This window comes from Diorhabda sublineata, chromosome 5, assembly GCF_026230105.1.
Source record: "Diorhabda sublineata isolate icDioSubl1.1 chromosome 5, icDioSubl1.1, whole genome shotgun sequence".
Lineage (NCBI taxonomy): Eukaryota > Metazoa > Arthropoda > Insecta > Coleoptera > Chrysomelidae > Diorhabda > Diorhabda sublineata.
In genome coordinates this window covers 26,534,104-26,551,586 of record NC_079478.1, presented here as the reverse complement: position 1 = coordinate 26,551,586, position 17,483 = coordinate 26,534,104, and the positions used below count along the sequence as shown (strand labels likewise).

The following is a 17,483-nucleotide window of genomic DNA, read 5'->3' as shown; positions in this document are numbered from 1 at the left end:
GAATGTTTAGTAACGATACAGGATAGCGAGACTAGAGGTAATAATTATCGTTATCCTTTTTTTTACACGAAGAGATGATTTATATGCACACATTTTCTCCATAAACTGTCTTATAAAAAACTAACAATTCTGTTAGTGTGAAGCTCAAATTAAAAGTTATTTCAATGATTGATTTTTCCAAAGCTTTTTTCGCTTGGATCATGGCACTCTTCTGACTAAGCTTTCCAACATTGGCTCAACTGATTCATTAACCCACGGATAGAAAGATTACAGTTACTTACCATGGTTTTAACTCCACAGAAATTAACGCTCTTCTGGAGTGCCCCAGAGCTCAGTACTTGGGCCACTATCACCTTTAATATTTATAAATGAGATTGTCTTAGAATTAAATTCTAATGTTCTCTTTCATGCAGATGATATGGAGCAATATCATTCCGTACCGGATATTGATATATTCAATGTAATATAGATACAATTCGTGATTGATGTGCTTGACAGGTCTGCAACATTCAAAGATCTTGATGTTAGATTTAATAGTTGATTCAAATTTATTGAGCATATTAATATTATCCTTGGTGGAGTCTTTAGAAGCTTCCTTAGTGAGAAACTCAAGGTAATTTACCGAAGTTAAAACCGTATCTTTACACACTTTAACTTAAACGACCTAGCGACTAGACGTATGTGCTCTTCCTTTATATTCCTTTACGAAAATGTGTCGAATGTAATTGACTTTCCAGAATTGCTAGGTTTTTAAAGAATATTCGTTGAGTTGCCACCCGGTACCACTCTTTATTCCACTTTCGAGTTGCCAGAAACAATTTTCTCAAATTTTCTTCTTTATATCAAATGAATCAATATAACTGTTATATGCAGAACTTTCTGGATATTTTTGCAGCACTATTTCTAACTTTCTAAATTTTTACCGTTCTTCACCTTTCTCATTATTCGTATTTGGAAGAGTTATTATGGACTTCTAGAACTGCTACTTTTTCCGTATTTTTGTGTGTATGTTATTCATCTGAATGTACCATTGTTTATTTGTAATTTACAACTTCAATTGTTCAATTATTAACTCTCATGTATATCTCTTAATTAGCCCTAGCGCTGTAAATTAATTAATTAATTAATGCTGGTTTCTTCAAATTCTCTACTTCAAGAAAATGAGAATGTCTACATTGTCAAGATTTAGATGGGGAAAACTCCATTTAAATCTCTATTTGATACCTATTCAAAAGAAGGCTATCAGTTTTGTAACAAATTATTGCTAATGAAAATTCTAGTTGTGAATTTCTGTTTTTCTACTGAAACCAGCTAAAATTTGTCCTTTGCTTAGTGGTGCAAGCATTCACAGAAATCATTTTTCATATTATCAGCAGGGTTTTTTATGACCAAGAACTTCATATTTTATGTTTGATTTCTTCAGCACCGCTGTTTGAAAAGCACATTACTCCCAGGTTTTCATTCATTTTTTGCATTAAAAATGTGCATCTTTTATATTTCCGTTTAAATTGTTATAATTGTGCCGTTTTTAATTTTTTGCAATTTCATGAGTTGACTTTAGGTCTGTTTTTTAATACACTTTATTCAGTCACCCGTCATAATGTCGATTAGCCGAGTTGTTGAACAGTGTAATATTCATAAGACGCTTAGATAACTGGTTGAAAGACTATACGCAGAATGGAAAATTACCGGTCAAAAGTAGCGCCTAAAATAAGCACTAAATTTGTACAATTTGTACTCGGTGTATAACGTCTCTTGAGACAGAATGCAGTGTAGTATCGAGCCGATGGTCAGGTTCTAAATAAAAATCAATATACATATTTTATACCGTCAAACTGGTGAAGTGTTCATTCATAAATTTCATTTCAAAGAAGGAAATAATTTCAACTTTGCGTAATTCGTAAAACTCGCCGGCGTTCGTTTTGGCAAATATTATGATTGTTGAAAATATCGTTCTTTTCATAACTAGTTACGTAAATAAGTATTCCAAAGCTATAAAATCAACATAAGATGATGTAAAGAAATTGAATTTATTTTTTAATGTTGAGGAAACTAGTAAAATAAAAAAGGATTCATATAACATTTAACTTCTTCAGGAGCTAAATGACGGTGATAATGATGGTGGATTGGAATTATGTGAATTACGAATAAAAACCAATGGAATACGATGTTTCCCAAACATTTTGTATATCAAATATATGTACACTTACAAAAGTAATATTGTTATTCGTTGTAGTTTTCTTGTATATACTTTATATTTATATTTTATTTAATTTGTGTCTTTATTTAGTTACTTGTATGTTTATTTCTTAGCTTTTTACAAGCTTTTTTCTACAAATTTTAAACAATTTTTCGACAATAGAGCATTTATCTCTTTGTTACTACATCATTTATACTGTATATATTGGTAAATCAGCTTAGTTGTTAGGATTGGCGTAGGCAGAATCCACATTTAATGACGAAACGTTACAATTAGTATCCTATTAAAGTGTTCGTTTGGGTTGATATACTGAATAACATACTAATTGGACCATATTTGGACATTGATTGTAGTGGGCTGTTTAGATATTCCACAAAATGTTTGAATAACTGATTAAGGACATTTTCTCCTGAGTAAACACATCGTTTACACTACACCAACACTCTAAAACCTATTATCTGGACCTACCCATTTCTTATAAATCATCTACAAGAGTAAACCTACTAATCTTGATAAAAAAATAATCAAATGTCGACAAAGAGTTTCAACAGCGTCTAACTTTTTGTTTAAGAAATGAAACATTCCTGGTTGGACTGCATGATTTTAACTATAATTATTGCTAATTGACTAAAACTTTGTTTCCTCCTATAGTATTTTATTCTCAATATCTAAAGATCAGAATACTAATTTTATCAGCTAACCCTAAATAAAATCAATAGTATTTTTGTCTTTATTTAGATATATTAAGAATGTCCAAGTTATTTTATACCTTAAATTACAATTTTGTGTTCTGATAACTTTTTCATTTTTTACTATGTCTATTTGAAACATTACACTTTGGCTATGGTGTGAGAATGTGCAATTCGGGCTTTAATTTGGAATTGCTTTTATAGGGCTGAAACATAACGATAAAGATTCCTTTGCGATGAATGAACTTATATATTTGATTTGCTTCTCTCTAAAGAACTAACAAATTAATTTAAAAGTCTAATTGTATAAAAAATATTGAAATCTCTTTTCTTTAGATTAAATCTCGTCTACAAAAAGAAAGATTGAGGATACACAAAGAAAATTTGAAGCTACAAGAACAACTGAACACTGCAATCAAAATGCAACAAAAGCTGAAATATCACGCTGCTTTAGTGGGCTCTAAGAAGAATCCGGATATAAAAAATAGCCATCTACTGACTCCACTTATTCCTCCACCACCCCCTGCAGCGACGAATCAGTATCCGAAATCACAATTCATAAAATCACCAGACTCTTCGTTTTTGATTCAGCATGAAGCAAATTCACAACCTGGAGAATTTGCTGAACCACCTATGAACTACGTACCAACAGAAAAGTTTGTGACTCCGGCTACAAGTTACCTGGAACAAATTAAACCGTCGCAATCTTTGGAAGTTCAATCTGCATTGAGTGGAAATGGATTACCAGGGAAAACTATTCAAGCAATACAAAGTAAGTTATCTATTCAGCATATATTGAAATATTAAAATGGACAAATTCCTAACGACAAATTTTATTTAATATTTTGTGGCCGGTTTAAAAATGAAATGAAAAAGTAAAGGTGTTCATTAAGAGTGCAGTCTGATAGACAGGTTAGTGGTTCCGCGAAAAGTAACTAGATTTCTGCCTAGAATTGAAACTTGCACGCCATAAAAATGCCACCAAATCATTAATGTTGCAAGTGCTAGATTTTGAATGAAACTTCATCTGCGCATGCTTTTGATCAAGAAATACTGCGTCTTACATTGCGTTGCACGTTGCAGTGCATCATGTCAAGCGGCATTAATAAATGTTACCTTTTTAGTAGTATTTTATTCGTTTCTTTTAGCGACAAAACTTTTATTCACATTGTTCTAGAATATTGAAACTCTCATTATCAAAAGGTCTGCATAGTCTTTTGATGAGATTCTACCACAAATATCCAATGTTAATTTGAATTATATGAAGATTTAAAAATGTAGGTAAGTAATAAAAAACTACTCATATTCCTCTATAAAAAAATAATTGCAGTCTTTCAAATACCAAATGAATTACGATGAACGTTCTACTAATATATTTATTAAAGAAAACTACTTTCGAAACAAGTTCTTCTCAACGTCTACGAAAATTTCGCTGAATTTCGGCATTGACACGAGTCACATAGTCACGATCGAGTCGTTGAAAGAGAATCACAAATTTCTATACTTGTAAAATGTCTAACGTTGATTGCGTTGATTCACACATAGCTGTAATGGGGCAGTGCCGCTGCGAGCACGCGATTTTAAGTTTAAGTATAGGTCAGTATTTCATCAGTGCCGTAGCAGGTTTATTTCGAAACGGAAGTGTTTATTCACAAAGGAGTAACTGTCTTAATTTCCTTGTTCTCTTTCGTTGTTTTCTTTAAATAATACTAGATCTTCCTTACTAACTCTAGAATTATCCCTTGATCAATACTAGTGAGTATTTTCTTATTTTCACGCTTTATATACGTTCAACTTGTTTATAAAAATCTCATCTTAGGAACGAGAAATTTGGAAACTAGTTGACGTATTCGTCAAAATTAACATCATCAGGGCACTTTCCGAAGAGTATTTTGTAACATACGTGTAACTTGTTTAAACATATTTACCGAAATAGCCCTCCAGTTGTGTAAACTATTCATTCAAGATATCCCCATAGAGAAAATCCGGTGATGTGCTGGCCATTCTACAATGATATTCATTATCCGAATACATCCTGGCTGTTCTGTAATAGTATGAGGGAGCACCATCTTTTTTCGAAATTATCGAATTTATCTAGATTACGAGTTGTTGCTATTAAACATGGAAAAACTGAAACTTATAATTTATTGAAACAGTGATGGCAATAAATTTTTGTATAGGTCTACGAGTTTTTGAGTGGCTTGAGCCTTTTCAAGATGACCGAGATGAGATAATTTACATTTGAGTTGCCCTTCTACCTCAAAAACGGATGAAAATTTCGAAAAAGTCTGTCTTCGATTTAACCATCGTCTAAGTATCCGTGAGATTGCTGAATGTATAGGAATTGACAAAGAATGTGTGTGCCTAAAATTCTCACATGTGAACAACAAGAAACTCACAAGTACAAGGAACAAGATTTGAATTTTGCAGAAGCTGTGGAAGGAAAAGCAGCGCGTGTCCTGAGGGAACTAACAGAAGAAGACTTCCTGCACTGTTTGGAATAATGGAAGATTCGCATGGAGCGATTAAGAAAGAGTGTGGTATATATTGGAAGTGATAATAAGTCAATATGAATATCAAAATGAAATATTTTATATCAGAAATCTCGTTAATTAATAGCTTATACTTTTATATTCAACAATTGCCTTCCATTTTCCAGATAAATCTTACTCGAAATGTAGTTGTTATTTAGTATCGAGAAAATTGAAAGTTCCAATTCTAGAACTAAACGTTGGCTCCATAAGAAGCTTCCTTTTTTAATATTCCAATTTGTCAACAAAATTGTTTGAAATCCACCTGTAATTAGTTTACTATTCTAAGTTTACTCTCTGAGTCTCCCACAATTAATTGTTCACAATTGATTAATCTTAATTGTCAAAAACTTTTGTCGATTTCCAAAATATGGTCCTATAGATAGATAATAGAAAAAATAAAAACATGCCCCATCAACCTACCCGGTCGACAAAACCTTCTATAGAATATTTTTAACTTTTTCAGCTCTCCGCCTTACCGATATTATATCTGGTATAATATATAAGTAGAACCAAGTTTCATCTACAGGTGTAAATCGTTTCACGCTTTGGATATGTTCATTAGAATGGGTTTTTGATTCAACGACGATTCATATTCTTTTCGCCATTCACCGCTTAGCTTTCCGACCATTGTACGCCATTAGTAGGTAGGATACTCTATCTTTCTTAAACTTGCCATTACGCGCTGTGCTCCTTAGTCTTCTTCTTCTTCTTCTTCCGTGAATTAGGCGTAGGCGCATGTTTTATCATCGACATCCTTGCCTCCTATCCTGCTTTAAGATTGTTGCTACACGTTTTTCTGGGTCGGCCGGTACTCCTTCGGCCCAATGGGGTTTTATCGCGCGCTATCTTGACTAGTCTGTTGTTATCCATACGACTTATGTGCTCATTCCATTCTTTCATGATAGAACCCATTCGTTGACGTCATCTATTTTGTACAATATTCTGATGTTCTCATTACTTTCCTTGTCCTGTAGGGTTTTTTCGACTTTCCATAATTCTTTTAGTTTTCGCCGTTTCTGGACGTGTATCTGCGGTGTATGTCATTATCGGTCTTACCGTGGCCTTGTATATTCTTGGCTTTTATTTTTCTATGTTCATTTCGCCATATGGTTTCGTTCAAACAAGCTGCAATTCTTAAGGTTTTATTTGTTTGCTCTCTTACTTCGTTCTCTACGTCTCCAAATCCTGAAATATCAATTCTTAGGTATTTGAATTTCATTACTTGTTGAATAATCTGGTCATCTACGTCTAGCTTACATCTTATCGGAGTTTTGGATGTGGCCTTACATTTTATTTTGGACGCAGATATTATCATATTGAAAGATTTAGCTGTGCAGATCATCCTTATTTTTTGCATCTAGTACATCATCAGCGTAACATAATATTATAATATTTCGGTCCTCCTCTGGTAGCCCCTTAGCTTTCTTACTTTCTTGGCTATTTGCCCATAATAATATTGAAAAGCAAGTGTCTTAAGGAGTCTCCCTGGCGAATCCCTTAATATACTGCTATTTGCTTAGTATTCACATCGAATTAAATGAAAACTTTTTATTATATTGTTTGTGTTGATATCAATTATCATTGGTGTGTTTTCTACTCGTATTTAGAAATCTAGAAATAGAAATTTAGAAGATAAAATAAAAATTCCGTACTCTAATAGGTAAACCGAACAATTAATAATGAACTTGATTGGTTCCTTTATTTGTTACAACATCTTTACAATGCAATGTCCAACGGATCGTTATTTTTAACAACAAAAATTGGGGCAACGGAACTACTTGAAACTATAAAAGCTGCTTGACAGGATGCAGATGAAATTTGAGTTGACCTTCAAAGGGATCAAGCAAACGCAACTTTTTTGTATAATTTAAGATTTTTTCATATTTTTCAATTATTATAAGAATATAATAAATATATACTGTCCAAACCGGCAATCCTCATGCCAATAAATTGTCAAATTGTCAATTTTCAATTAGAAATGGTGAAAACGAGAAGTTAATCTGAAGTTTCTTTCTAAAATTCATATACCCTATATCTCACAAATTAGAAATATCATAAGTTTAGCATCCTATACATTGATTTTCCTGCTAGTATAATTTATCAAAAATAAATGTTCAATGAAATATATGTTCACTATTTATTTTGTGTTTGTGAAAACTCTCACAGTAACTTACTTACTCATGCTATTGTCAAACAACTGACTATGCAATATTGCAAATATTAGATGGGATGAGATATTTTATTTTGGTATTATGTAATATCACTAACAATATATTCCCCTCCGTTATCCCTACATTGCTCCATGCGAATCTTCCATTGTTCGAAACAATGCAGAAAGTCTTTTCTTATCAGTTCCCGTTAACTGCGTCAACAAACTCAAATCTTGTTCCTGCAGATTTGACTTTTGGAAAGAAGTAGAAGTCGCACGGTGCGAGATTTGGCGAATGAGGTGAGTGATTTAACACTGGGATGTAGTTGTGAGGTTATTGTTGTCCTAATATTAGGATTCTAGGCATCAGCGTTGCTCACACTTTTCGCATGCTAAAATTTCCGTGTAAAATTTGCCGTACACGTTTTATGTCAATACCTATACATTCAGCAATCATACGAATACTCAGCCGACGGTCAGATCGAACAAGATTATCTATTTTTTCGATATTTCCATTCGTTTGTGACGTGCAAGAGCGACCCGAACCTAAATTAACTTCTACTTTTTCGCGGTCATATGGATAACGCTTAAACCATTCAAAAACAATTAGACTTGCCATATACTTATAACTTTCACTTGCAGTTTTTCCAATTTTCATGTGAAGTTTCGCAACAATCTATTGTTCTATTTCTACGTGATTATGTTTACGGCAAAACAAAAAAAACAAGCCCTATACAAACGAAGGAACGGCTACACTGATTTGTCTACAAACAGGGTGAACATCGCATTCTAAAGAGTAGGCGTCAGGCTAAACAACATACAGTCGCTAATCTTTGGCATATACGTACTTTTACTGTAGCAACGCTAATCTCCTTACTCGACAATTTCCTAAACTTTAGTTAAAAAGTTGGGCCATCTCTATATTGTTGATGATCGGTATGATTATATTAATTTCAACTATGTTCAAGATTACGCTCTGAGGAATGTTCCGAAAAAGATTTTTATGTTAATGCATTCATGTTACATAGTCATAAAATAATGAAGAATTACAAATTAGCATGTTTCTATTTAAAATGTTTAAACATTATATGTGAACTATACATAATTTCTTAATGGCTTCTTTTATTCACAAATATATAATTGTGAGATGCATCGAGGAAATTGTTTAGTTAAGACCAATTTTATGAATTAAGTTTATTCATTCTAACAAATTGACACTAAATTATGATAACTTTCGACTAAATATTTATGGAAATTAATTAATTCATAAAAACCGTTATACCCTAATAACCGTGTTTTTACACAACACACATATTTTAATATATTCGTATTTTCATAGTTAATCTTGAAGGCAAGAGATGTTTTATTTGTATCAATTCTATGACTTTGATCTCTATTTATTGATACATAGTACTGAACGATTATTATTATCTTATGTACATATTCAATGATGAAGAAGCAAATAATTTTATATCTAAGTAATAGCAAAATCATAATGGCCCAGTAGCCAATGTCCTTTTGGTCCGGGAGGCAGAGGATTTTTTTTCAAGGAATTTTTTCCCGGCTGAGTTTAATAACCGCCTATTTAAGGAAGCGACCATCAGTCTCAATACCATTGGTGGGGGAGCGCATGTGAGGCGCCGGTAATTGTGATATTAAAGTTATTTGATCCCATTTTGAATTGTTATCATAAAATATTGATGTCCACGAGCCACAAAAAATAACAGTCAGTCGTGCAGCAGTCGAGTGCGTTAACTTGACAAAAAATTATGAATTTCAAATTATCTTATCCCACTTGATACATATATAGAAATATAATAATGACCCTCACTGCCTGTCTAGTGGCGGTGGGGAGGAAAGCGATGATAAATATATTTTTGAATGGATTGTGAGGGATCAATTGTTATCATCACCAGCATTGCAAATTCCGAGGTAAATCCTAAATGAGGAAACAATGTTTTCCTTTCTCGATTTATGATAGTTTATATTATTTATATTGAAGAAAATGACGGGCAACGAATAATTCAATTAATCGAACAATTTCCATTATTTTCGGTTCCGACATGCATCGAGATTTGATACTCTCTCTCTATGAAATTCTCCACTGTATGAGCAAAGTTGTCATGCTTTTTCTCTTGGCAGAGACTTTAGCTACAAACTTATAGTTTCTCCTATTCAATTCACTCGGCAAATTGTGTTGTATACTGAAGAGTATAAATTCAGCAATAGACGTAAAAACTGAAACATATTTTGGATTGGCGCTAGGTGCTGTAACAAGACCGTTTTCTCGGTTTGAAGTGAAAAATACTTAAGGTACACGAAAAGCTTCTCCACAAATAAATGTAGCTCAAGTAGCCTTGATATCTTCTTTGGCAGCACAATTGGGAAAAATATGAATGGCACAGCTCGAAACCAGTCGATGCTGGGATTAGTCATTATTCAAACTTTTAAGTACGATGTAAAGGTTCGATAAATCTTGCAAGAATGCCAGCTTGGAGTTGAAATAACATATAATAAGTGAAATGTGCACCAAAATTTGGAGTATTAGCTCGTGGATAACTAAAACGATAAAGCAAACAATGAGTGCGCAGATGACGGGCAGTAGTGTTTGTAACGATTATAACTTGGACCATCGATTACAGTAAAGTAATATCTAAGTCAAAGTCCAATTGGAAGAGATTCAATGAGACAAATTGAAATATTGAAAAATATTTCCATATAAATAAACAAATACAAATACAAGTGTAACGTAAAATTAACAGTTAGTGCCGGTTTCATAATGAAATTGAAGTGCGTTTCAGAATCTAATATTAACCTCAAAGCAAGCTTTAGCGATTATTTAAGTTAAAGTCCTGATTTCTTCACTTTTGTATCTTAAAATTGACTTCACGCGAGCGAACAAGCATATATCCATGAAAACATAAACAAATGTTGAATATAATTGTGTGTGAAACAACCAAAGATATTCTTTAAAGCAACTTTGGTTTCTAAATTATCAAACTTGGCCTTTAACTGTGCTCCACAGATCTATTTCACAAGTCTAATTTTACACAATTAAATGTGTTTATAGCTTGAGTGAAACAATTTATTATATCCACAGATCTATTTAACAAGTCTAATTTTACACAATTAAATGTGTTTATAGCTTGAGTGAAACAATTTATTATATCCACAGATCTATTTAACAAGTCTAATTTTACACACAAAAATGTGTTTATAGCTTGAGTGAAACAATTTATTTTATCCTTTTCTCTCGAGTGTGTACAATACTTAAGCTGAGAAGATATTTGCATGAATAGTATCTGTTACTATATACTCTCTGTGACTGTAGGTGCCTGTTTACTCAATTAATTTACACTCACATATTTTCGCGATAATATTAGTTGTTACTGCAGTTTGTTTTTGCAGTTATAAACAGATATTCAGTATTTATCAATAATACACAAATGTATCTAAATTTCTCATCAACATTTTTTGTTTCAATTCTAGACCCTGGACTAATCGTTCTATTTGATATAGTGTTAATTTCTCTGGGTCATTATTCTCTTTTACTTTAATGAGTAATTATTAGACAGATAATAATTATATGAAAAATAACGCGAATTACTACAAACAATTTCTTTATCATGTTTCATCTAACACCAATTATTATAAATATATATATGTGCATTACAAACTCAACATTTCTATTCTGTCAGTAAATTATATGTGTAAATTGAATATTTCTATTTCTCCAACATCCATTTTCCAAATAGATCCCATATATAATAACAAAGTGTTTAATTCGTTTATTCCTATAATCAATAAATATACCGTAACACCATCAGCTGTGTCTTTTTAGGACTTAGGTCCGTTTGTAACGCTAAGACAGTATCAAAACGGAGATTTAGTCTAAAATAGCATTTCTCAACCTTTTGAAGTAATGTACCATAAAATCCTTTCCATAATTTGAATTACCACCTAACGAAAATACCTATCTGGCTATGGAATTCATTTAATGGTAATTTATTTCCTAAAATTTTAACCAAGAGATGAATGAAGTTTAACAATAATAAAAACATTTTTATTGAATTTTCTTTGTTCATACATATGTATTTCCGATAACTAATTAGTGAAAATGTTGCGCTTGAGTATTTTTATGTAATTTACTAATATGGGGTTCCTAGTAGGAGGGGTAAAGCACAAAATATGGCAAAATTAGTTATTTCTGAACAGTAATACGGATCAAGATGCAAGAAAGTCCGTTCGAACACTTATGAGATATGGCAACACTGATGTGGATATGTTAATTATGACATTGCCAGTTTGATCGTGCAATGATTTTTTGTGACGTGAATGGATCAATTTCGTGAAGGTCATACAAAATCATCTGTTGTGCCAGAAAACCTCGATGCTGTGCGTATACTGTTATTACAACATCCTCATGTGACATACCGTGAGATTGAGGCATAATTGGGCATTAGACCACTCGCATACATTTAATATTGCATGAATATTTGGCTCTCAAAAAAATTTGTTGGCGTTGGATATCGCATAATTTGACAATAGATCAATAAAAAGCTCGTATCTATTATTGCAAAGAAATGCTGGAAAAATTAAATCGCGGTACTTCAAAAGACGTCTATGAGATCCACATCTATAAGACAGGCGACAAATAATGGATATATTCATGTGAATCCGAAACTAAACAACAATCGACTGTATGGGTCATTCAAGATGAGCCAAATCCAACAAAAGCACTTTGAAGTAAATAGTCACTGGTTTTTTAGAAATAACTGTACACCATATAACGTTCAATTGTGAATGATACAACAGCATTTGTTTGCCAGAAGTATTCGAAAAACAGAAACAATTGCAGAAAACGAATTATTCTCCACCATGTGAGCTCTCACACATCATTTCAAACAAAAAGTTTTTGAACAGTCACAATATCGAATTTATGGGTGATTCGCCGTACAATTCTTATTTGACATCCAATGCGAGGTGATACCGGAAGAAGCGGCTGATGCGTTTCAATCACTTGTTTTGGAGGTATCTTGATAGGCATTGAAAAATTCTTTGACAATTGCTTCAAACTTAAGTAGCAACCTTCTTATTTGAGAAAAATTAATGAATTTTCATAATGAAAAATGGAGATGAACTACTTACTTAGAGTTATACCTGCAATCCTTATTAATGACAATTCCGTACACTCTTCTGATACTCGTGTTGAGAGATGTCGAAAACCCCCAGGATGTATATTTTTGGCCAAGTTCATAACTAAAAACTCCAACGGAGCTCCAACATACGACATATAAACCAGTCATCTCGGGCACCAGGTACTTCTCACGTCATTGCCGTTGTAATATTCGTGATCAGCAACCTCAAAAACCCAAGAATAGTAGAATTCAATTCATTTCCGGCAAGGTATCCCGAGTTATACATTATTCAGTTTTTTAATCATTCGATATGTAGCTTCCCAAAGTGTTTTGTCCCCTGCAGCAATTTCCATTTCTCATTCATAATTTTTATTCACAGCCGAGGTTATCTCGAATCAAATGCACTTTGTTGTATCTTGATCCATCTCACTACTCAGAGATTTCAAAGTTATGTGCTTTATTTCCTCGACTATTCATGGGAATCAGATATAGCGAATTCAGAAGAGATTTCTGCGAAGAACTCATCAACAGCTCCTCAGAATTGATTTCATTCTATAACAAAACTTTTCAGTGTTGGGAAATATTGTTCACAAGCTCAAGTTTCTTTATAAAAGACTTATCTTATCAATGATAACAAATGTTATGTTACCTTCCTGAACTTAGATTCAAATCATTGAGTCTGTTAAATATTTCAAAGAGATATTTTAGTTGGCACACGTGAATATTTCCCACATCCGAACAAAACGACAAAATATTCTTCATTTCAACGCTTTTAGCTTAATGAAATTTTCTACTTTAACATCGTCGTCCAGGACTTAGCTCAGGTCTGTGTATGCTTCAGTGAATGAAAACACGCTCCTGTCCTACACTTTAATTCTTGTTACAATACCCCCATGCTTTCCCGTCATTCCACGTACACTATCTGAATATACATATACCTCACACAATTTAGCCAATTCAGACCATGTAATGTCTTTCATTGAGAATTAGTGAGTTAGATGTTTATAATCTATCTTCACTTCAAACTGTAGAATACCGTATAAGTACTTCAATTGATGAAAATTGTCGGTTTTCTTAAAATTGTTAAACGAATTGTGGGTATTATGGAATATGTGGATTGAGTAGGGATGTTTTTCAGATCGTAAAATTCTTTCTTTTGACAGTCGAATCTAACCAAATATAATTGAATAAGCGTAGGTATTATAATATCTAAGTAATTATATATTTTACTCCTAAGACCTTCTTCTATGTTTTTGTTTCTCAATAAAGTTACCTGTTATTTCAAACTTATTTTCTATCAAAAGAGACCTAAAATCAAGAAGATCAAGACGAGTTATATATTTTACGGCTTTAATAGGTAATAGCGAAATGATGTAACAAATAAGATGAGCTTCAAATTTAATGTCATTAAAAATTTCCATTTAGGTGCATTAAAAATGTCAATTACACATTGAACAACAAAAAAACTGTAATTTCATTCTATTTAGAAGGTTTGAAACAAATATTTCAATCTATCGAGAACAGTTTAGATACAGTAGTTTTGTGTTATAGCTGTAGAAAAAGAAACAAAGAGTTCATGTGTGGGTTTGTTTCACAAATTCGTATAATTCAATTTTGATCGTAGCTGCTTAGATTGGAAAAAAAAAGAAAATTAAATAACAAAAGGAAATAAGACTATCCCTTTCACATGATTCACATGATTTAGTTGTTTATCGTATTATTTACAAGATTATGAATATCTTCATTTTCATTATAATATAATTCTGAAACAGAGGATTTAAAGGAACCTAGTATGACAGAAGTTGTCGGCTGCGTACTTAGAAAAGCGCAGTGAATAAAGTAACTGCAGTTCAACGTTTCAACATTATATTTGACCAAGCTCATAAAAGTTCTGATGAAATCAAAAATGTAATGATTTGTAAGTTGTTGAAAAGTATGTTTGCAATTCAACTTAACGAAAGTGCATATGTTGTCCGACTATCAATATTACTTTTTCGAATAATTTATCGAATATTTGTTTCTCTTTGTACCTAACATACCAAAAAAAGAAATGATAGTTACATGAGTAAATGCTAAATAATCGAAGCAAATATATTGACGTATGCAGTGACAGATTTGTAGCTGAGGTCGAAATTAAGAATGTTTCGTCTAAATTCAGCAGCAATAAATGTGTCTTGCATCGTCAGATCATGGTCAAGAAGAAAATATCCGGAAACTCGAAAACATTCTCTATCAAGCCCTATACATTGTGGATTACATTACATTTTCAGCACCACCAGCGATAATTCTGTATCGAAGTTATGATTCAACTGAAGCGCGATTTTTCAATTGATTCATATTGAAGATACTTTTCGAATATCAAATTATATGATAATGAACATTTATTTTATTTATTATACATCTTCAAATATTTTAATTATTTTATGTTGTAATATAATAATATCTGGTTTTGGAGAAATTTTCTTGTTTTGAATTGTATTTAATTCACAAATCACTGTCATCTGGTTACCTTCCCACATTGGAATCGAAGTTAACGAATTAGCAGACCAACAAACAAAAAATGCTTTAACTCATACCATAACCGAAAATATAAATATCCATAATAACTTAAAATCTCACTTCAAAGTTAAAACAAGAATAACGTGGCAGCAAAACTCGAGCACTCACCCATGGTTGGGTGAGTGCATATCTTCTACCTCCAGACCCTTTGCACCAGCTGTAGTTCCAATTTCAGGTTAAAATTCATATTAACTGAATGTCACAAATATGCCGCCAAAAGATTGCAGTTCCAGTTCAAGACCAATTAGAAAGACATCCTTAATGACTTTGAGCAAATCCCTTTCGTGCGTCAATTCCTAAGGGATGTGAATCTTTACCATAAAATATAGATCAATTATATATTGATAATATGTTAATGTATGTTATATGTAATCCTAATATAATTGTAAACGCACCTGTGTAGGTGTAAAAAAAATTCTATATGCTAGATTTACAAATAATTGAATTGAAATTGCTCAACAGGTTACTTAAAGAAGAAAGTCAGTCATAATGAACAGAATATCTATCCAGTGTATCCATCCAATCAAGCTCAACTTTCCGCAACTCCTGAAAATAAGACTGTTAATAGTTTTCAATCACCCAACGTGGCGTTGTCAAGAAAATCCGCTGTAGTTAGTCAAACAATTGTAGCAAGCGATAGAAAATCGGATCAATTATCTCCTGAAGAAGAATTTTATAAAGCAGCCTCTATTACATATGATGCTTTTTACTCTCCGATATTAGAAAAAATAGATGCCATTTTGAACGGTTTGAAATTCAACGAAGAACCTTGCAGAGAAAGACTGATTTGTAGTATGTACAAGAAACCTGAGAAGTTCAGTCCACATAGTAATTTGATTTCAGTAGAACTTAGTAGGTGAGTGAACTATTGATATATGTTGAATAATTACAGTAGCGTATTAATAATAAACTCCATAGTGCACCATTATCGATATATACTTTAAATTGTACACCTGGTACGTATTTTCAGATTTTTACATACAAAAACTATTGTTAAGATCGCATAATTTCACTATGTATTTTAGAGATGTTGAGAAAGAAAATTTACGAAAAGACTTATCTCATAAAAATAATTAAAAGGAACTGACATCTTCTTATATTTGACAGTATCCAAATTTTTACAGACTGTTCTTGATATTTCATTCCTCATTCCTCATTCCATCCAGATATCATGATTTATTTTTGATTTCCCAAATATTGCTAGAAAAAAGACGCGAGCGCGATAAATCGGGAGATTTGGTTGGCTACTCTATAGTAAGCCTTTTTCGAATCAACCGAACTATTGGATTTCTCAATAAATCTCGATATTTTGTTCCGATATGATGACCTTCCAATGGTCCAATGATATAGGTACCGATAATACTAAAAATTAACTTTTAAATGCCTTTCTATTCTATGTCCCTGCATCTATCCATGATTAGTATGTGTACAATTATGACGATTAACTCTACTGTTTAAAACCAACGTGGTTTAATCGGAAAACACTAACTTATTTGTAAGATTAGCGTCAGTATCTACCTTTTGCATTATTGTTTCATAAAATTCCTGTCTTGGTTCATGATCACTTCTTAATACGAATATATCCTGCATTGACATCATGTTGTAGTTCAGTGTACCAAGAATTTTCTACAAAACTTTTGCATAACATCCAAAGATTTTTCATGATTAGTTGTGGTCTTTGATCGATCAGTATTAAGGTGATGTTTTATTGGTCTCAGTTCTCCCGAAAGTTTCATATTCCCCCAAACTACAGATTTAGTGATTCGGTTGAGATAAACATATATAAGAGAGGCAATTAAGACTCAGTGGATGAAAGTGGTAAAGTAGTAAAAAATGCTGCAAAAGGAAAAGAAAAATCAGCGAGAATATTGAAATAACAGTAATTGACCAAACCAAAAAATTATTTACGTGGCTGAATCCTACTAGTGTCAATCTTATCTAGCTCCTGTGGCAAAGAAATTTTGTTCATCACAAAATTATATTTATTATGTCATATATAAAAAGAAGGAATAAAAATGGTTCCAAGGAGCAACTTTAATGAAAATATGTCTGGTGATAAAGTTCGATTTTTCTAGACAACCAATTGATAAGTAAGAGGTTGTAAAGTAAAGTCGCGAGAGCAAAGAAGATTTCACTTTGAATAAGTCGACTAAGTGGATTAAAAGTTGTAAATCTAAACATAAATATATAATGAACTAAAGATCATGAAGAAAA

The 17,483-nt window shown here is 32.3% G+C and overlaps 1 protein-coding gene across 1 annotated transcript in view; it reads left to right on the top strand.

The window, feature by feature from the left end:
• LOC130444685 (uncharacterized) overlaps window positions 1-17,483 on the top strand; it is a 67,900-nt gene that overhangs the window by 43,228 nt on the left and 7,189 nt on the right. The window contains exons 4-5 of the mRNA XM_056779962.1: window positions 3,226-3,661; window positions 15,732-16,125. Coding sequence (XP_056635940.1) covers window positions 3,226-3,661; window positions 15,732-16,125 — 830 coding nt within the window. The remainder of the gene's footprint in view (window positions 1-3,225; window positions 3,662-15,731; window positions 16,126-17,483) is intronic.